This window comes from Mobula hypostoma, chromosome 3, assembly GCF_963921235.1.
Source record: "Mobula hypostoma chromosome 3, sMobHyp1.1, whole genome shotgun sequence".
Taxonomy (NCBI): Eukaryota; Metazoa; Chordata; class Chondrichthyes; order Myliobatiformes; family Myliobatidae; genus Mobula; species Mobula hypostoma.
The window spans coordinates 71012152-71039195 of record NC_086099.1 but is presented as its reverse complement, the minus strand read 5'-3'; the positions used below and the strand labels follow the sequence as shown (position 1 = coordinate 71039195).

The following is a 27044-nucleotide window of genomic DNA, read 5'->3' as shown; positions in this document are numbered from 1 at the left end:
AAGTGGGTTTTATTATAAAGGTTTAAAAAAAAGATTGTGTTGTAATTATATAATGTCCTAATGAGACTACATCTTGAATATTATATACAAGTCTCATCTCTCAACTTATAAGCAAGGTTAAGGTGGAGTTTGCACCTGTATAAGTAACAAACGATTCTTCATGTGCTAATCTGCTGTCCTCATTGAGCAAACTGGCCACCAGGCTTGATGAAAATGGAACGGTGTACTTGATGTAAGATTATGGCAGGACATAATTTCTATTGTCATCCTTATTTACTTTATGTGCTTTTGTTCTCCACTCTCACCCTGAATACCAGCGTGCCTCAAGGCTGTGTGCTGAGCCCTCTTCTGTACTCCCTTTTCAGCTATAATTGCGTTCCTGTACATGGTTCTAACTCCATACTCAGGTTTGCAGATGACACCACGGTGGCTGGTCTGATCAGAGGGGATGACAAGACGGCCTACAGGGATGAAGTCCAGCACCTGGCTGCGTGGTGTGTCGATAACAACCTGACCAAAACACCCAGAAGACCAAGGAGATTATTGTGAACTTCAGGCATGCTAGGAGCCACACTAATGTCCCCATCTACATCAGCAGAGCTGTAGTGGAGCCTGTATCAAGCTTCAACTTCCTTGCTGGCCACATTTCTGAGGATCTCACCTGGTCCCTGAACTCCTCCGTCCTGATCAAAAAGGCACAACAGTGCCTTTATTTCCTGCGGAGCAACAAGAAAGCTCATCTCTGTCCCAGGATACTGATGGACTTTTACCACTGTACCATTGAGAACATACTCAACAACTGCATCTCAGTGTGGTATGGCAATTGTCCCGTATCGGACCGCAAAGCACTCCAGCAGGTGGTGAAAACTGCCCAGCGGATTATCAGCACTCAATTGCCCACCATTGAGAACATCTACCATAGACGCTGCCTGGGCAGGGCGAAAAGCATTATCAAGGATGCATCTCACCCTAACCATGGACTTTTTACTCTCCTCCCGTCCGGTAGGCACTACAGGAACCTCCGCTCCCGCACCAGTAGGCACAGGAAGAGCTTCTTCCCTGAGGCTGTGACCCTGCTGAACCTCACATCACAGCGCTAAGCAGTATTGCACCCATATTGGACTGGCTCAGTATTTTTATATTTGTGTGCTGTAGCACTTTTTATTTGCAGTTATTTTGTAAATAATACTATTCTTTTGCACTTCTGGTCAGATGCTACTTGCATTTCATTGGCTTTGTATCTGTACTCGGCACAATGACAATAAAGTTGAATCTAATCTAATCTCATCTAATTTGTGTTCCACTTAGCAGAGCAGTGGTGACATGTGACATAATGGTGGATGTATGGTTGTACCTGGTATGTAGACAGGATGCATTTTCTGTAGTATGGTCACCGCTGTCGATGCCATTGTGGGTAACATACTTCAGCAGCAGGTAGATTGCTAACTACACTAGTTGAACACATATATTTAATTAATAATAGTTTAGGTTTGATTCGTGTATTTTATTCATTGATATTTTTTACTCCAGATCCCTGGTAAATGTTCTTGCATGTTCCAATGCTGTAAACTAACGTGTAAATAAACAGGGAGATCTTGTACTATTGTATTCCATTTGTGAGCCGAGACATATGCTGAATTTTAAAGTTAAGGTTTCCTCTTGTTGTAGGTTGCTACTCCAAAAGAGACCCTTGATAAATAATTCTTTATGACCCTCTTTTCACTTCATATTTTGTGGTTAAGGTGGAGTTCGCACCAGAATAAATAGACTTTTATATGTGCTCCCACCCTGTTACAGCCCAGTTTTTGTTAACACTTTCAATCTTACAGTTACTGGACTGTTGTTTTAACATATAAGCCTTTCTATTTCTGTCGTTCTCTAGCTAACTAATTTTTATGCGTGTAAAATTTGATAACACGCTACTTGAATTCTATAGAGATCTTTAGAAAAAAATATTCTGTCATTTTGACCCTATTCCAGGATAATTTTGATAGTTTGATGCTGTTATCATTTTAAAGTTAGTTGTTTTACATTTTAAATGAGTGAATTCAAATTTGGCTGAAAAGTAGTCGAATTGATGCATATGTGTAGTAGATGATAATATTTTGTGAAAAGTGGAACAATTTATATTTGCATCAGCAGAAGTAACTTGCCATTTTTAAAATTTTCTAGTTATACTCATTAATGTTGTATATTTTCCACTCCTGTTTGTTGCCCTAAGTGGATGTTGGTGACTGTTTATAAAGGTCAGCTTGCATTTGATCTCAATGCAAGAAGATGTTGTGGCTGTCTGTGATCATCTTGCATCCAAAATTGCCTGAATTTTCTGAAACAAGCACAGGTTCAGATAACTTTAGCTGCAAGGCCTGGGTTGACCTGAGATCTGTTTGTGTTTGAAATACAATTTGGACTCTGTTACTATTCCACAGAACAAAAAGCAACATTCATTTTGCAACCTGGTTTGCTTAGAAATATAAAGCAATTTGTGTCTTTTTAAAATATTTTTTATTGAAATCTTTAGTGGGATTTTGGGGAACTACTGTACATTTTTATATGGAGCTTGTGTCTTTAAATTTCCATGTCTGTGCTTTAGACTTGAGCAAATCCGTATAGCTCTCAGTTTTAATCCTCAGATAACGCCTTGATAACATAGTGGTTTGCGCGATGCTATTGCAGCTCAGGGCATCAGAGTTCAATCCTGGGTGATGGGGGCTCATGAAAGGAGGAGGAGACAAACTGGAAGGTGATGGGTGAGACCAGCTAAGGGAGAAGGTGGAGGGGGCAATGAAGTGGAAGCTTGGGGGATGATAGGTAAAGGGCTGAAGAAGATGGGAGAGGAGAGTGGACCATGGAAGAAAGGGAAGGAAGAGAGACACCTGAGAGAAGTGATAGGCGGGTAAAGAGAAGAGAAGGAGTAAGAGAGGGCCCAGACTGGGGAATAGACAAATAAAGAAGGAGGGGGGAGAAATTACTGGAAATTAGAGAAATAGATGTTCATGTCCCCGCTGTTACAGATTTAGCTCAATCAGGTACAGTGATGTAGATGACCCAAAGTCATGACCTTTGTTTCATCAGTATAAAATTGTGGCTTCTTGTGGCAAGATGATATTTAACATGCAGTTGGTCAGTTTAATAACTGTTCTCCCCATTATAAAAAATGGTAAGACCCAGTCATCTGAAAAAATGTGGAAACTGGCCCAATTTATGGTGATGGTGTTGTTTTCTTAAGGCAAAGGAGAGTCTTTAAAATTTACAACATAAACGGAGATCATGCACCATCATTTTGTCTGTGCTGGATAAGCCCCGAATCTTTGCATTTTGTTTTACGCAGTACAGCATTTTACATTTATCTTGATGTGCAGCAAATTTGGAGCCATCGCTGGTAGGAGATGATGGGCTTTCTCCCTGAGGTACTTTGTGGAGGTTTTCTGTCCTGCATTTAGCTGTGGATTCTGGGATTATGACCCAATGATGATGTAAACACCGTGTTTTGGATTTGTAAATAGCTCGTGACTCATATTGAATGCCTCTCTTGTCTGCAGAAAAAGAAATAAATGTGATTTTGTATACTGTGAGAAAACATCACATGGACTGCAAGTACTGCAGAGTGGACACTGTCCCAGTTGATGGGTTCAGCACAAGCCTGTACATTTATCTAAGTTAATTTGAGTTTGAGTGTTGCTGTGGGTATTCCAATGCTTATGCCCTGTAGATGACAAGTGGGCTTAGAGAATTATAAGAAACCGACGAACTGGACAATTCACCCCTTGTGCTTGCCAGATTCTTTACTTTGGTGACATTTTCCCGGACTAACCCTTTTACTATCTGAAAAATGTATTGATCTATGTGCCTGTTGCTTGAAGAGAAGCTATGCAATTTACTCAGCAGGTGAGGTGAGAGTGTTTGGGACAATGTAGTGACTTCATTTTGATAGCAGGGCATGGAGCCCCAGAATGCAAAGATCCATCGTAGAGGAGGAGTGAAGCAGAGATCTATGTGGTCAAAAATATTAAAGATAGTAGAGATATTTTAGAAGAATGACACCCCATTATCTTAGTTGTAAAGGTGCTGTCTATGATTAGCATACTTTGGATGAGTTAACTCAAAATCAAACTTGGGAAAATTGTAAATGCAATAATAGATGGTATGAAAACAGAAAATAATGAAATCATTCAACAGGTCGAGCGCCAATGAATTGAGGGAAAGATCGTTGACAGTAAAATGTAAGCTCTGTTTCTCCTCCACAGATGCAGATGAGTATTTCCAACATGTTCTCTTCTTTCCAACAGGTTTTCAACATCTGTAGGGTTTTGTGTTGTTTTCAATGGTGTTATGTGCCAACCCCTAAACCTTGGCACCAAAAGGAATGTTTATAATCATTTATCAATGACTCATTTTATGTTTCTTCATTAGCTCAGTCTCTCTAGAATCCTGATTTTTTTTCCCTACAATGGTGAAAGGAGCAATGTCTCATGTTTATGTAAAGTATTAAACACTGTAAAATATCCCGAAGAATTATTTTTGGAAAATCTATTCTCTCTTTCAACAGGATTCAATTTGATCAAGTTGAATAAGGACCAATCTGGAGCTCTAAAGGGAAAGAGTTTTGCAGTGAAAACTGGTAGTGTGAAAGTTTACACAAGTAGTGGAAGACATGACATAACACACGTCAGCAGTTATCTAGATTTTTTCAGCTCTGGAGGCCTTTTAATAAAATGTAGAGAAGTAAGGAAGCTCTCTGCCTCTGGGCCGCGTACCTCTCCAGGCACCCATGGAGTGGGAGGAGGTGAAGAGTTAAGCCCCAGTGAACTGGCTCAGTCCATAGTGTTTTTGACCTTGTATGCATGGTCATGGTCAGTAAACCCATCGCCCAACCACATTTCCCACCACTGCTCTTTGTGTTCTCATTTGTGCAATTTGCCGTCATGGCTCTGTGAGCTCCAGTGATCGAGATTGGGACTGAACAATTAACAGCACACAAACCAAGCTTCAAACCCACCAACTTTGATAGGCTGAAGTTTAGATTGGCAGAGAATGAGAGTAAATTCTGACAAAACCAGTCCCCAAAAAGACACTTAGCTAGAGGCCATTCTGCCCATTGACTATGCTGCCTTTCAGGATATCTCCTAGTTATTTCACTTTAAACTATTCTCTTTGACATGCCCATCAACTGCACACCTGTTAAAGTACCAATGGGCTTGAGTGCAGGTCGGTGGGACTAGGTGAGAGTAAGAGTTCGGCACAGACTAGAAGGGCTGAGATGGCCTGTTTCCGTGCTGTAATTGTTATATGGTTATATGGAATCAAACAGCCACTAGCACTTTGATAATATTTGCATCATTCATCAATTCTCCTGACTTACATTCATGTTACTGCCTTTAACTACATAGTATTGTATTACACCATATTGGACTGTCTCAGTACTTTTATATTTGTATGCTGTAGCACTTTTTATTTGCATTTTTGTAAATAATACTATTCTTTTGCACTTCTGGTCAGATGCTAATTGCATTTCATTGGCTTTGTATCTGTACTCGGCAGAATGACAGTAAAGTTTAATCTAATCTAATAGTGACCTACACAAGTTGTGCTAAGTATTTGATCAGGTATACATCTTGTGATTACTACCACTCTCTTCACATACATGGTAAAATGTCATGAGATGTCCTTTGAAATACTAATAATAAGATTCTGGAAATAGTTCTAGCTAATGTGCTCCCAGTACCCTATGTTAGTGTATTCACACCATAGCCGAAATGTAGTGACTCACTACCCCATTAGCAAAATACATAACAATTAAAATTCTAGGCCTCCTCTGCTTAATTCTGTGAAATTCAAATCTTTTTTGAATATTTTATTTTTATGAATTTTCTTAGCATTGCTGTATTGGATTTGCTAATGGTAGGACAACCCATTTAATTAGGTAAAAATTTAAGCCTAATTGTTTGAGAAGCCATTCTAAAATAATAATGTATCAGTTTTCATTGTGAAGAGAAATGAATTTTTCTCTACCAAATGATGAGTTCTACCTCATTTTCTGTGGTTCAGTTTGTATATCGTATCTATAGTATTTCATATCAATGAACCAGCCAAATTAGTAACTAATCAATTTATCTAGTAGCCAACAAAGCAGCAGTTTAAAAATTATAGAGCTGTTTAGTCCCTTATGTGTCAGAAGGTAATAAGAGGTTTTTGGAAATTAACTGTAAATAGTTATTGTTTGATAACTTATTTTACAAGTGTTAATGGAAGACAATGCCTTGTCAGTTTCCAAATCAAGTTGCTTAAGTGGCCATCTGTGAACCAGGAGCCTGCGGTCAGGTTCAGTTCTCCATGCACATTGTGTGTTAGTTTTATTTCACATTTAAATTCTGTTTCTCAGATACTTTGGTTGTGATTTGAGAATTCCATCAGGGTGAACTTCTGTTACCTGAACTGCTGCACCTGCGGGGCGGGGTGGGGGGGGGATGGAGGGTGAGAGTAGCACTGTATTTAACAAGTATATTCGAAAACATTTGTAAATGGTTTTGAGAAAATGCCTGAAGTACTTGAGAACTTGGGAAATAAGTACGACTGAAAACAATCAGGATCAGGTTTACTATCACTGACGCCTTGAAATTTGTTGTTAATTGCGACAGCAGTACAATGCAAGATATAAAATTACTGCAACTTACAATAAAAATAAATGAACAGTGAGAAAAGGGAGCAAAATATGAGGTTGTGTTCAGAAATCTGATGGTAGAGAGGAAGAAGCTGCTCCTAAAATGTTGGAGTGTGGGGTCTTCAGGCTTTTGTACCTCCTCCCTTACGGTAATAATGAGAAAAGGGCATGTTCCAGGTGGTGAGTGCCGCTTTCCTGAGGCACCAATTCTTGAAGATGTCCTCAGTGATCGGGAGGGTTATGACCTTGAGAGAGCTGGCTGAGCGTATAATCCTCCGCAGCCTCTTTCAATTTTGTGCATTGGCACCTTCCTGCCAGGCTGTGATGCAACCAGTGAGAATGCTCATCACCATACATCTATAGACATTTTGCTCGAGTCTTTGATGATCAAACAGTTCCCAAATTCCCAATGAAATATGGCCATTGATGTGCCTCCTTCATGATTGCATCAATAGTTTCTGATCCTTAGTTTATTATTAACCAATAAGAGATGTGCAACATGTCTAATATCTTTTAATGTTTTCCATTATCGTTTGTCTTTTTGCATTATCCCTGTACAGTATACAGTATTTAATTATGCAGGATATTCGTAGTTGCTGAATGTAGTACTCAAATGGAACTTGGGGTTTTAGTACAGTTCTTGCTTTGATGTACTGAATGGTCTTGTTTTCCAGGGCGCACATTTCCAACACATCCCTATTTTACAACTCAGCTGGGTGCTGGACAACTCTCACTATACAATCTCTTGAAAGCCTATTCTCTTCTGGATCCAGAGGTGGGCTATTGCCAGGGGCTTAGTTTTGTGGCAGGAATCTTGCTGCTGCACATGAGTGAAGAAGATGCTTTTCAGATGCTGAAGTTTCTCATGTATGACATGGGCTTGAGAAGGCAGTATCGTCCCGACATGATTATTTTACAGGTAAAGATGTTACATGGTACTCATTTTTGAGTTTGATCTGAATTGATATCGTAGTCATTGGGGGATGGTTGTGTGCACGCCGTTATAGATGGCTGTACAGCTGCTTATTAATTTTAATAAGTTGAGTAAAATAGTCTTATTTTGTAATGTACTTCGTATTTTATCAATTCAGAAAGGTCATAGAAGATGAGAAAAGATATTGTACCAAAGTTGTCAAAGAGCATCATTTCGTGACTTTGGGCATTGTTTCTGCGCTGTCAGCGGGACAGGGAGTAGTGGAGTGGTGTAAGGGTAGAGAATGGGCATCGCTCAAATAGAGTTACAGAGATATTTTGGAAATTGCACTGTTTTCAATGAGTTGAAATGCGGTCTGCTCAAAAACTTGCTATTGCTGGCTGACAGGGTGCATCAGGTGGAGAAATGACAATGATTATTTATCCCGAGTTAAATTTGAGGCCAATTCTTCTGATGTTTGCACTCATTAAGGGATAAGTTCTGAGTAGTTGATTGGTGAATGCAATGCATGTGTTTATTGACTCAGAATAATGGGTTAGCCCTTTTAGTACTGAGGCTGGAAAAGATATCCTTATTCAGATTGTGAATTGTTTGAAATTTTCTACCGAAGAGATTAGCAAATGTTTAATTGATAGGTAAATTCAAGACTGGTAATTCTTGGGTACTAAGAGAAGTGATGGAAATCCAGCCGTCTGAGTGAGATGGCAAGTGAGGTTTAAGGGATCATCCTGTCTACTCCTGTTCACACAGGTTATGACAGAATTCCACTCCTGAAAACTGGAACCCAAACTGTTCACTGGACAGAACAGTGTGTGAGAGAGATCATGGAGACAGCCATGGTGGGACAGGAAACTAGCATAGTAAAAGCGGCTGCCAGCTTCAGTGAGTCTGTTTGGTGCACCCAGCTCTACTCAGCTCAGCCCAGCCCCCATTTGCTGTGGCTTAGTGGGGGGAGGTGAGGGCAGGAGAGATTGTGTAGAGGAGGCATGTGGAAATGCCCCATTCCCATTCCACAGCAACCTCCCAAACACTCAATCATATGTACGGAGTGTCACTGTTGGGTGCTTGTGACCTGGGGAGGATCTGTATGTATGGAATTTTGGCAGCACAAGTCTTGAACTTCTGCTGGTCTAGTTGCCCTCTGCCAAATCTCCTTTGAGAGCTCAGTGTAGAACTAAGAAAATACTGTTTAGAATTTCCTTAGAAGATCTGTCAGTGCTGTTGGAGCTTTGACTGGAAATCGGTGGAAGTTTGTTGCATTTCAGAGCCCTGCGTTTGCCATACCAATGAACACTAGTTCTGAAAGTTGCTTGATCTCCATTTAATTGAGTGTAATCATTCGATTAAAAGTTCTCCTTCTGGACCTACAGATACAGATGTACCAGCTTTCACGACTCCTCCATGACTATCATCGCGATCTTTACTGCCACTTTGAGGAGAATGAAATCAGCCCCAGTCTTTACGCTGCCCCATGGTTTCTCACTGTATTTGCCTCTCAGTTTCCTTTGGGATTTGTGGCTAGAGTATTTGGTGAGTATTTTTGTTAATTTAAAATCTTTAATATCGTAATACCACGCATGCTCTTTGTCCTGAGTTCTGAGATGCTAAGAATAGAAAGATAATGAATAGAAACTAATTATATTTTCCCAGGGTAGACCGATGCCATTAATAGTCTTGAGCAATAAACAGTCCAGCAATTTCAGTACTCTTGTTCACCATAATTACATAGATTAGTAAATCAGTAAACCTTCTTTCATTCATTACTTTCACTATTGCTAATGAAAGAAACCTCAAGTCAAATTCATTTAAAAAAGAACTGCCCCCCCCCAAAACCAATAATGTTTTTACTGCTATGTTGAAAATCTATTTTGCATTTCTTTTCCAGATATGATTTTCCTTCAAGGGTCAGAGGTCATCTTTAAAGTAGCTCTTAGCTTGCTGGGAAACCACAAGCCTCTAATACTTCAGCATGAGAGCCTGGAATCAATAGTTGACTTTATAAAATGCACACTCCCTAATCTTGGACTAGTGCAGATGGAAAAAACAATAAATCAGGTATTATGCTATAAATTCATTTATTGTATGGTATATTTTATTTTACTTTTCCTGGAGGGATGCTGTGGTATTTTAGAACATACATAGAACATAGAATAGTACAGCACAGTATAGGCCCTTCAGCCCACATTATTGTGCCGACTCTCAAACCCTGCCTGCCATGTAACCCCACCCCCCCCACATTAAATTCCTCCATATACAGTGTATTCCACACACCAACCACTCTCTGAGTGAAGAACCTTCCTCTAATATCCCCTTTGAACTTCCTTACCTTAAAGCCATGTCCTCTTGTATTGAGCAGTGGTGCCCTGGGGCACCACTTATTTTACTTAGAGATATAGCACAGAGTAGGTCTTTCCGGCCAGCCAGTAGCCTGATTTAACTCTCACCTAATCGTGTGATGCAACTTACAACGACCAGTTAACCTACTTAGTATGTCTTCAAACTGTGGGAGGAAAGCAGGGCACCCCGAAAAAGCCCACACATTCCACAGAATGGATGTACAAAGACTCCTTACACACGATGCCAGGATTGAACCCTGATCTCTGGACACCCTGAGCTGTATAGTGTTGTGGTAACTGCGCACTACCATAGCACCCAGCGGTATAATTCATTAATATCATAGAAACATAGGAAATAGGTGCAGGAGAAGGCCATTCGGCCCTTCGAGTCTGCACTGCCATTCAGTATGATCATGGCTGATCATCCAACTCAGAACCCCGCCCCAGCCTTCCCTTCATACCCCCTGACCCCCGTAGCCACGAGGGCCATATCTAACTCCCTCTTAAATATAGCCAATGAACTGGCCTCAACTGTTTCCTGTGGCAGAGAATTCCACAGATTCACCCCTCTCTGTGTGAAGAAGTTTTTCCTCATCTCGGTCCTAAAAGGCTTCCCCTTTATCCTCAAACTGTGACCCCTCGTTCTGGACTTTCCCAACATCGGGAACAATCTTCCTGTATCTAGCCTGTCCAATCCCTTTAGGATTTGATACGTTTCAATAAGATCCCCCCTCAATCTTCTAAATTCCAGCGATTATAAGCCTAGTCAATCCAGTCTTTCATTGTATGAAAGTCCTGCCGTCCCAGGAATCAATCTAGTGAACCTTCTTTGTACTCCTTCTATGGCAAGAATGTCTTTCCTCAGATTAGGGGACCAAAACTGCACACAATACTCCAGGTGTGGTCTCACCAAGGCCTTGTACAACTGCAGTAGTACCTCCCTGCTCCTGCACTCGAATCCTCTTGCTATAAATGCCAGCATACCATTCGCCTTTTTCAACGCCTGCTCTACCTGCATGCCCACTTTCAATGACTGATGTACAATGACACCCAGGTCTCGTTGCACCTCCCCTTTTCCTAATCGGCCACCATTCAGATAATAATCTGTTTTCCTGTTCTTGCCACCAAAGTGAATAACTTCACATTTATCCACATTAAATTGCATCTGCCATGAATTTGCCCACTCACCTAACCTATCCAAGCCACCCTGCATCCTCTTAGCATCCTCCTCACAGCTAACACTGCCACCCAGCTTCATGTCATCCGCAAACATGGAGATGCTGCATTTAATTCCCTTGTCTAAGTCATTAATATATATTGTAAACAACTGGGGTCTCAGCACTGAGCCTTGCGGTACCCCACTAGTCACTGCCTGCTATTCTGAAAAGGTCCCGTTTATTCCCACTCTTTGCTTCCTGTCTGCTAACCAAGTCTCTATCTACATCAATACCTTACCCCCAATACCGTGTGCTTTAAGTTTACACACTAATCTCCTTTGTGGGACCTTGTCAAAAGCCTTTTGAAAATCCAAGTACACCACATCCACTGGTTCTCCCCTATCCACTCTACTAGTTACATCCTCAAAAAACTCTATGAGATTCGTCAGACATGATTTTCCTTTCACAAATCCATGCTGACTTTGTACGATGATTTCACCGCTTTCCAAATGTGCTGTTATCACATCTTTGATAACTGACTCCAGCAGTTTCCCCACCACCGATGTCTGCCTACCAGTCTATAATTCCCCGGTTTCTCTCTCCTTTTTTAAAAAGCGGGGTTACATTAGCCACCCTCCAATCCTCAGGAACTATTCCAGAATCTAAAGAGTTTTGAAAAATTATCACTAATGCATCCACTATTTCTTGGGCTACTCCTTAAGCACTCTGGGATGCAGACCATCTGGCCCTGGGGATTTATTTGCCTTTAATCCCTTCAATTTACCTAACACCACTTCCCTACTAACATGTATTTCCCTCAGTTCCTCCATCTCACTCGACCCTTGGTCCCCTACTATTTCCGGAAGATTATTTATGTCCTCCTTAGTGAAGACAGAACCAAAAATTCAATTGGTCTGCCATGTCCTTGTTCCCCATGATCAATTCACCTGTTTCTGACTGTAAGGGACCTACATTTGTCTCAACCAATCTTTTTCTTTTCACATATCTATAAAAGCTTTTACAGTCAGTTTTTATGTTCCCTGCCAGCTTTCTCTCATAATCTTTTTTCCCTTTCTTAATTAAGCCCTTTGTCCTCCTCTGCTGGACTCTGAATTTCTCGCAGTCCTCAGGTGTGCCGCTTTTTCTGGCTAATTTGTATGCTTCTTCTTTGGAATTGATACTATCCCTAATGTACCTTGTCAGCCACGGGTGCACTACCTTCCCTGGTTTATTCTTTTGCCAAACTGGGATGAACAATTGTTGTAGTTCATCCATGCGATCTTCAAATGCTTGTCATTGCATATCCACCGTCAACTCTTTAAGTTCAGAACCATTGTTACTGAATTAACTATATCACTCTCCATCTTAATGAAGAATTCCACCATATTATGGTCACTCTTACCCAAGGGGCCTCGCACGACAAGATTGCTAACTAACCCTTCCTCATTGCTCAATACCCTGTCTAGAATGGCCTGCTCTCTAGTTGGTTTCTCGACATGTTGGTTCAGAAAACTATCCTGCATACATTCCAAGAAATCTTCTTCCTCAGCACCCTTACCAATTTGGTTCCCCCAATCTATATGTAGATTGAAGTCACCCATCATAACTGCTGTTCCTTTATTGCACCCATTTCTAATTTCCTGTTTAATGCAATCCCCAACCTCACTACTACTGTTAGGTAGCCTGTACACAACTCCCACCAGTGTTTTCTGCCTGAATGAAGAATATCAGTTGCCTGCAGATGTCTGCAAAATTAAATAGTGAAAGGTTGAAGGTTGGGAGTGTTCAGAATCGTCAATATGTCCTTAAGTCACTGAAAGCTAACATCCAGGTTGACCAAGCAATCAGGAAAGCAAGTGACATGTTAGCCTTCTTTACAAATGTTTTATGTACTGAGTCATTAATGTCTTACCATAATTACAGGGGGCCTTGATGAGGCCACACCTAGAACATTATGTGTAGGTCTGGACTCCCCACCCGAGGCATGATATACTGTGATAAAGGGATTTCAACGAAGCCTTCCAGACTGGTGCAATAGAGTGTGGTCAATTCACTTCAATTCTCCCTATTGCAATTAGTGAAGGGGGTTGTGCTGTAAACAGAATGGGGCCAAGATTCTTGAGTTTAGAAGAGTGAGGACATATCATTGAATGATACAGAATTCTTCTGTGGTTTGGTATAACAAATGCGGGGGCTGCCTCGGCTGAAGTTTCTTGATTTAAGGTTCATAATCCCAAAATAAGAGAATAATCATTCAGATTGAGATGAGAAAACATTTCCTCACACACTAGGTGATGAATATTAGAAATTGTCTCCACCAAAGCCATGAAGTTTGTGTCACTGACTATATTCAAAACAAAAATCAATAGCATTTTAATTATTTAAGGAATCATTGGATATGGTGTTATTGTAATAAAGTGAGGTGAAAGATCACTCGCAATTTCATTGAACAGCAGATTCAGGACGAGGATGGCCAACGTCTGCTTCTGTTTCTAATGTTCTTATTGTAAGAACAGCTTTCCTCAATAATACAGCTATTCAGTTTTAATTTATTCGCAGGATGTCTTTGGTCATATTCCCATCATACTTTGGTGTTGGGTTTAGAATTATTCTCCTCAAGTTTTCAAAAGAAAGAAATCATTCTTTTTAGTAAATCTAGAATGATTATATGCACTGTCATGTTTGTTGGAAGTACCCACATTGACTTGTGGTTATTGGCAAAGAAAAGAGGGTATAGGGAATCATGAGGTAAATCTCCCCAATCTGTTCCTCTACAGTTTTGTCTTTAGACTATACTGCTGGAGACTTAAAAAAGGAAAAGTAGTGCAGACGATTACATCACAGAAAGAAGTCAATTATCCATATCTGTGACAGAAAGGATGTCCCGCATTTATTTAGAATCTGCCCATGCCTTTATCACAGAGAGTTTAACCTAATAAAGTGCAACGAATATGCAAAATGGCAGAATAACCAATTGTTCATGGTTAATACCCTACAGACTGAAGATTGGGTGGGGGGGGGGAGGAAGCTTGAAGCTCAATTTCCTTTCGTTATCTTTTTGGATAAATGTCTTCTTAAACTTGTACATAATTTAGAACTTTTGTTTTATTTGCATTTTGTTCCCTTCATTGCAATGTTTTCTCTATCAGTACTGTTTATATACTATTTCAACACAGTTTTTAAAAAATTGGGTATTAACTGTATGAAATGAGAAAACCATGCATGGTTTTACTGATCACTAGGTTTTTGTGAGGTACCACAAAAAATGCTGGTGGATCTCACCAGGTCAGGCAGTGTCTATGGAGAAGAATAAACAATTGATGTTTCTGACCAAGACTGGAAAGGAAGGGGGGGGGGAAGGAGTAGATGCTGACAGTGATGGGTGAAGCCAGGAGAGGGGTTGGGATATTTGGTGATGGGGCACATCTTAAATAAATGCATGTTTTCAAGTATACATAGTGAATACTTTTTAATCTCATGAGGGAAATCAATGTTGGAAAAGTAATATAATGGCCCAAAAATTCCTACAACTAGCCAACTACAGCTGTTAATTAGATTAACCTTTGTTACCCTTTCATTGTCAGCCACTTTGCACTGAAAGCTTGTGAAAGCATGATGTGCAGACAATACTGAGTTTTCTGCAGAACGTCAGGGATTTAAATGAACAGCTGTGCCTCTGCTTTCTCAACCACACTTAAACTATTCTGAAATTAATGTTACATGATCTCAGCAAACTATTGTAAATTAGAAATGGCGACTTTAGTGTCACATCATGTACAGGGAGGGAAATGGTGTGAAAGAAAAAAATGGATAAAAAGAGAGACAAGGAGTCGGTGATGGGAAGGAAATGTCATGGAGTCATACAACACAGAAATATGGCTCTCAGCTCATTGAGTCCATGCCAGCTGTCAACCGACTATTTGCACTAATCCATCATGATCCCATTTTTTAAAATACTCCCCACATTCTCATTACCGGCCCACTGGATTCTTCCTACACACTAGGAGAAATGTACAGTTCCAATTAACCAACCATTCTGTACACATATTTGGGAAAACTTGGAAGAAATCGGTGCAGTCACAGGGAAAATGTACCAAGCTCCCCCTCCAGACAGCAGCAGAGTGGAGATCAAGGTTAAATCGGGATCTTTCACACTGTGAGGTAGCAACTCTTACTTTCTGTATAAATCTGAGACACCTATTTACCCTTGTGGAGTTGAGCCTCCACACTTATGCCAGAGGTTGATGGGCAGTAGTTTTTTTTATCATATTATTTAAATTTTGAGATGTGATTTAATGCCTGAAGTGGGTTTACCTGATGTCTGTGTGCAAGAGCAGAACTTTTATGGTCTGTCAGCATACAGCAGTGTACCAATGTTTTCTAACAACAGCTTCTTGATTCCTCATGTATCTGAAAGTGTTATTAGCCTCAACACTATTTATACTTTATTGTCGCCAAACAATTGGTACTAGAACGTGCAATCATCACAGCGATATTTGATTCTGTGCTTCCCACTCCCTGGATTACAAATATTAAATATTAAAAATAGTTAAAATTAGTAAATATTAAAAATTTAAATTATAAATCATAAATAGAAAATAGAAAAATGGGAAGTAAGGTAGTGCAAAAAAAAACCGAGAGGCAGGTCCGGATATTTGGAGGGTACGGCCCAGATCCGGGTCAGGATCCGTTCAGCAGTCTTATCATAGTTGGAAAAAAGCTGTTTCCAAATCTGGCCATACGAGTCTTCAAGCTCCTGAGCCTTCTCCCGGAGGGAAGAGGGACAAAAAGTGTGTTGGCTGGGTGGGTCGAGTCCTTGATTATCCTGGCAGCACTGCTCCGACAGCGTGCGGTGTAAAGTGAGTCCACGGACGGAAGATTGGTTTGTGTGATGTGCTGCACCTTGTTCACGATCTTCTGCAGCTTCTTTCAGTCTTGGACAGGACAACTTCCATACCAAGTTGTGATGCACCCTCGAAGAATGCTTTCTAGGGTGCATCTATAAAAATTAGTGAGGGTTTTAGGGGACAGGCCAAATTTCTTTAGTTTTCTCAGGAAGTAAAGGCGCTGGTGGGCCTTCTTGGCAGTGAACTCTGCTTGGTTGGACCAAGTCAGGTCATTTGTGATATTGACCCTGAGGAACTTAAAGCTTTTGACCTGTTCCACTTGTGCACCACAGATGTAAATTGGGTCGTGCGGTCCGCTACTCCTTCTGAAGTCAACAACCAATTCCTTCGTCTTGCTGACGTTGAGGGATAGGTTATTGTCTTCACACCATGCCACCGGGTTCTTAATTTCCTCTCTGTACTCAAACTCATCATTATCCGAGATACGGTATACAATTGTTGTATCGTCAGCAAATTTATATATTGAGTTTGATGGAAACTTGGCTACACAATCATGGGTGTACAGTGAACACAGCAGGGGGCTGAGTACACAGCCTTGTGGGGCACTGGTGCTCAGAGTGATTGTCGAGGAGAGCTTGTCCCCTATTTTTACAGCCTGGGTCCTGTCTGTGAGGAAGTTGAAGATCCAGGTTCCGGAGCTTTGGAATCAGTTTATTTGGAATGATGGATTAAAGGCAGAGCTGTAGTCAATGAAAAGGAGCCTTATGTATGCATCTTTATTCTCCAGGTGTTCTAAGGAGGAATGTAGGGCCAGAGAGATGGCATCTGCAGTTGACCTGTTGCTCCGGTAGGCGAATTGCAAAGTGTCGAGGTTGACCGGTAGGATGTGGTTGATGTGTGCCATAACCAATCTCTCAAAGCACTTCATAGCAATTGATATCAGAGCCACAGGTCGATAGTCATTCAGGCATGCCACCTTGCTCTTCTTTGGCACTGGGATTATTGTTGCCTTCTTAAAACACGAGGGGATCTTAGACTGAAGCAAGGAGCAGTTGAAGATGTCAGCAAACACTCCAGCTAGCTCGCTTGCACAGGCCCGGAGAACCCGTCCTGGGGCACCATCTGAGCCCATCGCCTTCCTTGGATTTATCTTCAGGAAGGCCCTTCTAACGTCCTCCTCGGTGACGACGAATCTCGATGCCGCCAGGTCCGGTTCATCCGGAGGGAGCGGGACGCTCCTCTTCTGTTTGAATCTTGCGTAGAATACATTAAGTTTGTCAGGAAGAGAAGCGCTACAGTTACAGCAGTTTGCTGTTCTCGGTGTCGGATGTGGGAGGCCCTGGAGTCTCCAAGCCTCCCGGACGTCTACATCTGCGCCAAGTGCATCGAGATGCAGCTCCTAAGGGACCGCGTTACGGAACTGGAGCTGCAGCTCGATGACCTTCGTCTGGTCAGGGAGAGCGAGGAGGTGATAGAGAGGAGTGGAAGGCAGGTGGTCACGCCGGGGCCACGGGAGGCAGACAAGTGGGTCACGGTTAGGAGGGGGAAGGGGAAAAGTCAGGTGATGGGGAGTACCCCGGTGGCTGTGCCCCTTAACAACAGGTACTCCTGTTTGAGTACTGTTGGAGGGGACAGCTTACCCGGGGGAAGCGACAGTGGCCCTGCCTCCGGCACAGAGTCTGGCCCTGTAGCTCAGAAGGGTAGGGCAAGGAAGAGGAGGGCAGTTGTGATAGGGGACTCGATAGTAAGGGGGTCAGATAGGCGATTCTGTGGACGCAGTCCAGAGACCCGGATGGTAGTTTGCCTCCCTGGTGCCAGGGTCCGGGATATTTCTGATCGTGTCCAAGATATCCTGAAGTGGGAGGGTGAGGAGCCAGAGGTCGTGGTACATATAGGTACCAATGACATAGGTAGGAAAAGGGATGAGGTCCTGAAAGGAGAATATAGGGAGCTAGGAAGGGAGTTGAGAAAAAGGACCGCAAAGGTAGTAATCTCGGGATTACTGCCTGTGCCACGCGACAGTGAGAGTAGGAATGCGATGAGGTGGAGGATAAATGCGTGGCTGAGGGATTGGAGCAGGGGGCAGGGATTCAAGTTTTTGGATCATTGGGACCTCTTTTGGTGCAGGCGTGACCTGTACAAAAAGGACGGGTTACACTTGAATCCTAGGGGGACCAATATCCTGGCAGGGAGATTAGCGGGGGCTACTGAGGTGACTTTAAACTAGAATGGTTGGGGGGTGGGAATCAAATTAAAGAGGCTAGGTGTGAGGAGGTTAGTTCACAACAGAGGGATGGGAACCAGTGCAGAGAGACAGAGAGGTGTAAAGTGAGCGTAGAAGCAAAAAGTACAAAGGAGAAAAGTAAAAGTGGCAGGCTGACAAATCCAAGGCAAGCATTAAAAAGGGCCACTTTTCAACATAATTGTACAAGGGCTAAGAGAGTTGTAAAAGAGCGCCTGAAGGCTTTATGTGTCAATGCAAGGAGCATTCGTAATAAGGTGGATGAATTGAAAGTGCAGATTGTTATTAATGATTATGATATAGTTGGGATCACAGAGACATGGCTCCAGGGTAACCAGGGATGGGAGCTCAACGTTCAGGGATATTCAATATTCAGGAGGGATAGACATGAAGGAAGGGGAGGTGGGGTGGCGTTGCTGGTTAAAAAAGAGATTAACGCAATAGAAAGGAAGGACATAAGCCGGGAAGATGTGGAATCGATATGGGTAGAGCTGCGTAACACTAAGGGGCAGAAGACGCTGGTGGGAGTTGTGTACAGGCCACCTAACAGTAGTAGTGAGGTCGGAGATGGTATTAAACAGGAAATTAGAAATGTGTGCAATAAAACAGCAGTTATAATGGGTGAGTTCAATCTACATGTAGACTGGGTGAACCAAATTGGTAAAGGTGCTGAGGAAGAGGATTTCTTGGAATGTATGCGGGATGGTTTTTTGAACCAACATGTCGAGGAACCAACTAGAGAGCAGGCTATTCTGGACTGGGTTTTGAGCAATGAGGAAGGGTTAATTAGCGATCTTGTCGTGAGAGGCCCCTTGGGTAAGAGTGACCATAATATGGTGGAATTCTTCATTAACATGGAGAGTGACATAGTTAATTCAGAAACAAAGGTTCTGAACTTAAAGAGGGGTAACTTTGAAGGTATGAGACGTGAATTAGCTAAGATAGACTGGCAAATGACACTTAAAGGATTGACGGTGGATATGCAATGGCAAGCATTTAAAGGTTGCATGGATGAACTACAACAATTGTTCATCCCAGTTTGGCAAAAGAATAAATCAAGGAAGGTAGTGCACCCGTGGCTGACAAGAGAAATTAGGGATAGTATCAATTCCAAAGAAGTAGCATACAAATTAGTCAGAGAAAGTGGCTCACCTGAGGACTGGGAGAAATTCAGAGTTCAGCAGAGGAGGACAAAGGGCTTAATTAGGAAGGGGAAAAAAGATTATGAGAGAAAACTGGCAGAGAACATAAAAACGGACTGTAAAAGCTTTTATAGATATGTAAAAAGGAAAAGACTGATAAAGACAAATGTAGGTCCCCTGCAGACAGAAACAGGTGAATTGATTATGGGGAGCAAGGACATGGCAGACCAATTGAATAATTACTTTGGTTCTGTCTTCACTAAGGAGGACATAAATAATCTTCCAGAAATAGTAAGGGACAGAGGGTCCAGTGAGATGGAGGAACTGAGTGAAATACATGTTAGTAGGGAAGTGGTGTTAGGTAAATTGAAGGGATTGAAGGCAGATAAATCCCCAGGGCCAGATGGTCTGCATCCTAGAGTGCTTAAGGAGGTAGCCCAAGAAATAGTGGATGCATTAGTGATAATTTTTCAAAACTCGTTAGATTCTGGACTAGTTCCTGTGGATTGGAGGGTGGCTAATGTAACCCCACTTTTTAAAAAAGGAGGAAGAGAGAAACCGGGGAATTATAGGCCGGTTAGCCTAACGTCGGTGGTGGGGAAACTGCTGGAGTCAGTTATCAAGGATGTGATAACAGCACATTTGGAAAGCGGTGAAATGATCGGACAAAGTCAGCATGGATTTGTGAAAGGAAAATCATGTCTGACGAATCTCATAGAATTTTTTGAGGATGTAACTAGTAGAGTGGATAGGGGAGAACCAGTGGATGTGGTATATTTGGATTTTCAAAAGGCTTTTGACAAGGTCCCACACAGGAGATTAGTGTGCAAACTTAAAGCACACGGCATTGGGGGTAAGGTATTGGTGTGGGTGGAGAATTGGTTAGCAGACAGGAAGCAAAGAGTGGGAATAAACGGGACCTTTTCAGAATGGCAGGCGGTGACTAGTGGGGTACCGCAAGGCTCAGTGCTGGGACCCCAGTTGTTTACAATATATATTAATGACTTGGATGAGGGAATTAAATGCAGCATCTCCAAGTTTGCGGATGACACGAAGCTGGGTGGCAGTGTTAGCAGTGAGGAGGATGCTAAGAGGATGCAGGGTGACTTGGATAGGTTGGGTGAGTGGGCAAACTCATGGCAGATGCAATTTAATGTGGATAAATGTGAAGTTATCCACTTTGGTGGCAAAAATAGGAAAACAGATTATTATCTGAATGGTGGCCGATTAGAAAAAGGGGAGGTGCAACGAGACCTGGGTGTCATTATACACCAGTCATTGAAAGTGGGCATGCAGGTACAGCAGGCGGTGAAAAAGGCGAACGGTATGCTGGCATTTATAGCGAGAGGATTCGAGTACAGGAGCAGGGAGGTACTACTGCAGTTGTACAAGGCCTTGGTGAGACCACACCTGGAGTATTGTGTGCAGTTTTGGTCCCCTAATCTGAGGGAAGACATCTTTGCCATAGAGGGAGTACAAAGAAGGTTCACCAGATTGATTCCTGGGATGGCAGGTCTTTCATATGAAGAAAGACTGGATGAACTGGGCTTGTACTCGTTGGAATTTAGAAGATTGAGGGGGGATCTGATTGAAACGTATAAGATCCTAAAGGGATTGGACAGGCTAGATGCGGGAAGATTGTTCCCGATGTTGGGGAGGTCCAGAACGAGGGGTCACAGTTTGCGGATAGAGGGGAAGCCTTTTAGGACCGAGATTAGGAAAAACTTCTTCACACAGAGAGTGGTGAATCTGTGGAATTCTCTGCCACAGCAAACTGTTGAGGCCAGTTCATTGGCTATGTTTAAGAGGGAGTTAGATATGGCCCTTGTGGCTACAGGGGTCAGTGGGTATGGAGGGAAGGCTGGGTTCTGAGTTGGATGATCAGCCATGATCATAATAAATGGCAGTGCAGGCTCGAAGGGCCGAATGGCCTACTCCTGCACCTATTTTCTATGTTTCTATGTTATTGATATTCCCAGCCTTTTCTTTGCGCCCGGTGATCTCATTTAGACCCTGCCATAGTCTACTGGCATCCCTTTGGTTAGCCTGGGCTTCCAACTTGGCTCGATATTGACTCTTAGCGCCCTTAATGGCTTTCCGGAGTTCACGCCTGGATTCCGTGTAGCGACTGGTATCCCTGGACCTAAAAGCCACAGCTCTAGCCTTTAAAAGGGACTTGACCTCATAATTCGTCCAAGGTTTCCGGTTAGGGAATACCCGGATCGTCTTGCAAGACACACGGTCCTCCGTGCATTTCCAAATAAAGTCCGTGACAGCTGAGGCATACTCATCGAGGTTAGCTGCCAAGTCCTTGAATACTAACCAGTCCACCGATTCAAAGCAGTCACGGAGGACCTCATCTGTTTCCTCCGTCCAACGCGACACTACTTTTGACACCGTGACCTCCTGCTTCAGTTTCTGTTTGTAAGCCAGGAGGAGGAGTACGGCCTGATGGTCCTATTTTCCGAATTATTTGTAAACCATTCTGTCCTTCATTCATTAAACTTAGCATAAGTTTCTATCCACTGTAGTCCAGTGTTGTCTAAATTCAAATCTCTACCATTGTATTATTTTCATTGATTATATCAATCACAAACAGGGGAAAATCTGCAGATGCTGGAAATCCAAGCAACACGCACAAAATTCTGGCAGAACTCAGCAGGCCAGGCAGCATCTGTGGGGAAAAAAAGAGTACAGTGGACGTTTCAGGCCAAGACCCTTCATCAGGACTGGGAAAAAAGATGAGTCAGTTAGAAGGTGAGGGGAGGGGGGAAGAAACACAAGGTGATGGTGAAACCTGGAGGAGGGGAAGGGCGAAGTAAAGAGCTGGGAAGTTGATTGGTGAAAAAGATTCAGGGCTGGAAAAGGGGGAACCTGTTAGGAGAGGACAGAAGGCCATGAGAAAGAAGAAGTGGGGGGAGCAGCAGAGGGAGATGATAGGCAGATAAGGAGATAAGGTGGGAGAGGGAAAAGGGAATCAGGATTGGTGGGGGGTGGTGTAGATAGCCAGAAGTTCAATAAATCACTGATCTCCCTCCTGGCACTTACCCTTGCAAGCGGAACAAGTGCTACACCTGCCCCTTCACATTCTCCCTCACTACCATTCAGGGCCCCAAACAGTCCTTCCAGGTGAGGTGACAGTTCACCTGTGAGTCTGTTGTGGTCATCTACTGTATTCAGTGCCGCCAGTGTGGCCTCCTGTATATCGGTGAGACCCAACATACAAACGTTTGTAGATTGGGAGAACGCTTCGCTGAGCAGCTACACTCTCTCTGCCAGAAAAAGCGGGATCTCCGAGTGGACACACATTTTAATTCCACTTCCCATTCCCATTCTGACATGTTAGTCCATAGCCTCCTCTACTGTTGTGCTGAGACTACACTCAGGTTGGAAGAGCAATACCTTGTATTCCGTCTGGGTAGCCTCCAACCTGATGGCATGACCATCGATTTCTCTAGCTTCCAGTAATGCCCCCTCCCCACCATTCCCCATCCCCTTTTTCCTCTCTCACCTTATCTCCTTACCCACCCATCGTCTCCCTCTGGTGCTTCTCCCCCTTTTCTGTCTCCCGTGGCCTTCTGTCCTCTCCTATCAGATTCCCTCTTCTCCAGCCCTTTATCTCTTTCACCAATCAACTTCCCAACTCTTTACTTCAATCCCCTCCCGGGCCAGTTTCACCTATCACCTTTTGTTTCTTCCTCCTCTTTCCCCCATCTTCCAACACTGACTCTTCATTTTTGTTTCAGCAGTCCTGATGAAGGGTCTCGACCAGAAACGTCGACTGCTCTCTTTTCCAGAGATGCTGCCTGACCTGCCAAGTCCCTCCATCATTGTGTGTTTCTATTATATCTATCAACTTTTTTTTGCATATTACAGATTCAATGATCTTTCATCAGAACGTTCACCATTACGAGAATTCAGGTGAAAGGCTGTCAACCTGAAAAGTTTAACTGTTTCCTCCTCCTCCACTCTTTCTCAGTTCTGATGAAGAGTCTTGGGCCTGGACTATTAACTGTTTCCACAGAGTACTTTCCACAGAGTCCTCGGAGTACTTCCATTACATTTTCCGTAGTTTATTTCAGATTTCCAACATCTAGCTTTTTAAAATGTCCAGAACTGTTCCTACAAGAGGTATTTATGTCAACAGATGCAATAGTTGACCAAGAAATAAAATGTGTACTAGACGTGCAGCTAAGCAGGCAAGTTAATTAAAGATAAATGTGAAGGAATTTTGTAGGTTGTGTTAAAAGTACCACTGTTGATGTGTGCAGGTTTTCGAGATGGACCTGTCCAAGCAACTGCAGGCCTACGAAGTTGAGTATCATGTTCTTCAGGATGAGCTGATAGATTCTTCTCCCACAATGACTGAAAATGAGCGATTAGAAAAATTGGAAAAGAGCAACAATAGCTTGCGCAAGCAGAACAGTGATCTGCTGGAGGAGCTTGAGGTATGAAAAGTGAATTTTGATCAGATTAATTATAAAATACAGCTCTAACATTGTTAATAACTAGTGGCAATCTATTGAGGTTATCTTTCAAGCCTGCACTACAACCACGAGACTGCAGCAAGAACAAACAACTGCTGGAGGTAGTCAGCAGGTCAAGCAGCATCTGTTGGGGCAGAGGGGCGGCCAATGTTTTGGGTTGTGACCCTGTATCAGGACCAGGGGGAATATCAGTTTCCTGTTTTAGCTGGGCCATGTAGAAAAGGTACAAACTGGGGAAGGAGATAAATTGGAAAATACTTCAGTGAGCTGACAAGTTGACTTTTATGTTATTTTTAAATCAAGGTCCATTGGCTCTTAACTTCTGTTACAAGTGCATCATTCTAACTAATTATTAGTCATTTTTTACCCTGGTTAACTAAGCAATGGTTACCACTCAGTGATCTTGCAATGCATCAATTAAGTTGTAATCCTTCACAATATTGTAGTCGTGTCTATATTTCAAAAACGTTCTTTCGGATCTGATATGCATTGGAACACACTGAGAATGTAGAAAGCACTTTATAAACACAACTCTCTTTTGTTTCTTTGTAAAGGTTGCTCATACTAAGATTGAAAGCCTGGAAGCTACAGTCAACACTTTGCTCTCTAATGAAGGAAAGTTAAAGCAAGCTATTCATAGACTTGAGTTGGAGAGAGCTGCACTCCTGGCTACGGTGGAAGAATTTCAGAAGCAGGTTCCCAGCACAGAGCACGTTAAAAACAACTCTCTCTGAAGCAGAAGAAAAGGATTATAAAACCTGATGCACTTTAAATGATGGGTATGAAGCAAGAGAAGACATTTTGATTAGTGGGATTCTCTGTTTCCATCGCACCACAGAGCAAAATATCAATATGCGATCCATTCAAAGGCACAGCAGTAACATCTTGTTTAACAATATAGGCATAGTACTGATCACTGGATTATTACCTGCTGTCAAAGCAGATCAATAGAAAACTCATTTCTCTGAAAATTGTGTGGGTTTATTTATATCTAATGCTTGTACCTGTTTTGTCTTTATGTTTTGGACACTTCTTAACCAGGACACAATACTTGAAGGATTCTTCATAATACTTTGTTTGTAGTGATAACCAAAAGTGAGCCATGTGCTTTCAGTGTCATTATGACACTTGCATTCGGAGGGTTACATCGGAGGTGGTCACTTCATTTCGAAGTTTGTGGGTATGTTGTAAGAAAACTACACTAACGTTCCTCTTGCCATTAATTGGAATTTTTAGTTTTCTTAATTCACCTCACTTCATCCCTAACCAAGATTAGTATTATCTTGTTTTTTTTAAAAAAGTACACCTTACAAAATGAAATTATATGTAAAGACAAAATTACAAAAGCTGAGAAAGAAAATTGCAAGTCAAATCAAGCGGTGTCTTTTGAAAAGCCTTACAACACCCACGGTGGGAGATTATGTAATGTGGCTTATCTGTGTTTTACAAGTTTTAATATATCAGCTTCCTTTGAGTAGAAAATGGTTGGTAAATAGGAATCATTTTTTTTCAAAGTTTCATGGAAAATAATGTACCACAGCCAAAATATTTATGATTGATTTCACATTTCATTTCATCTAGCCCGTCATATACATCAATATTTTTGGGTGGTTTCACAATACTTGGTGTTTAAGTACAAAACATGGACTTACATATCACCAAATAAAACTGAAAGTTTGATCAGTGCTAAGACCATCCAATGAATTAACATGGTATCCATCTGTTGATATATTTTAAGAATTGGAAACCAACACTTCATTAGTTCAACTCATTGCTCTTATTATCTACTTGCCTGCATATTTGGATGTGAACACTTTTTGGGCCAATCCTTTTCAGTGAAACTGGTTTGTGCTAGGTTAAATAGATCTAGATGGGCTGGATCTGACTTACATGCTCTTTTACACTCGTGCTGGAGTTTGGTATCATAAAATAGGTCACTTTTTCCTCTACTGAGCATTTTTAAAACATTTTAGGAACTGAAAAGAAGCTAAGTAAAAGGTTAATAGTCTTGCAATCATGCAATTCAGAGAGAATTGCTTTTAAAAAAATTATATATAATATTGTTCCAGGCCTGATCTGCATGGTCTGTTTCTCAACTGAATTGATCTAAAATGGGCTATATAACATTAGGATGGAAGAGATATCCAGTGATTATAAAAAATGATGCACTATTCTATCATCATCTCAATCCAGTCCATAAAAGGAAGGGACTATGTAGATGTTGGACAGTATTCCAAATTTGTGATTGTGATATATTCAAGCACCAGTATAATTAACTATGCTTTTCTTGTCCATGTGCCTTTTCACGCAATTCTGATACCTCAGTAGTTGTATTACACAATGAGTGAGCTAAGCTACGTGTTTCCAGGAAACGGTCATATTAAATGGGTTGCCATGATTTTTGAACTACTTGTTTTGCATTTGTTGGATTTCTTTATTCACTAATTCATAAATCAGAGCCATTGCTGATGTTGTTTAGTCCTTTTCCTTTTGTACTGGTAATGTGCCATGAATTGTGCCTAGTAGAGAGCAGGTTGAGATTTGAGATGCAACAGTATCAAATAGTTCAAAAGTGAAGTTCAGTGTGACTTTGCATTTATCTTTCCCACTACTGGTAGCCCAATGGTTAACTTTAATGTTGTTCTGTGTAGGGAAAAGTTCAAAAAATTTCCACACAGTTTAAAGAAAGTTTTAGAATTACCAAATCTGAGTTTAACTATTTCAATGTTTACACTCCTCAAAATTTCAATCAATTGTTTCTTTTTCTTTTCATCCCAACATTTTAAAATACATTTCTTGTGACCATTGTGTATCCGATGCTATGTGCCTGTGATGCTGCTGAGTAAGTTTCCGAATGCACCTGTACATACATGTACTTGTGCATAAGACAATAAACTCAACTTTGATTCTGATAACTTGGTATATAGGTGCTTGAAAGTGAATTATGGCTCCTGTTTTTCCTATATCTGCAGAAAAAAGATATTATCTCTGCAGTCTGTGTCAAAAGCATCCCTGTGCATTACTTCAAAAGCTCAGGGTAAGGCGTAAAGAAGATACATTAATGCAGTCCCTGTAGAGAGGCAAATTAGATTAAAATCTTCATTAGGATGTGCAAAAATTATTTTTGTTTTGTCTTTGTCCCTACTGAACACTAGATTGAATAGAAATAAAATTAGTTTACACCTGCAGCCCAAAAACACGTTGTAATTGATGAGAATCTCGTGCAATTGGAAGAGAA

General features: G+C 41.7%; 1 protein-coding gene across 8 annotated transcripts in view; it reads left to right on the top strand.

The window, feature by feature from the left end:
- Positions 1-26713, top strand: part of LOC134344079 (TBC1 domain family member 1-like) — a 252006-nt gene extending 225293 nt beyond the window's left edge. For all 8 annotated transcript variants that reach the window (XM_063043305.1, XM_063043303.1, XM_063043301.1 and 5 more), the window contains 5 exons: positions 7336-7580; positions 8966-9125; positions 9481-9650; positions 23591-23767; positions 24361-26713. In XM_063043305.1, the coding sequence (XP_062899375.1) occupies positions 7336-7580; positions 8966-9125; positions 9481-9650; positions 23591-23767; positions 24361-24540 (932 nt within the window). In that variant the 3' untranslated portion in view covers positions 24541-26713. The remainder of the gene's footprint in view (positions 1-7335; positions 7581-8965; positions 9126-9480; positions 9651-23590; positions 23768-24360) is intronic.
- The last annotated feature ends 331 nt before the right edge of the window (positions 26714-27044 follow it).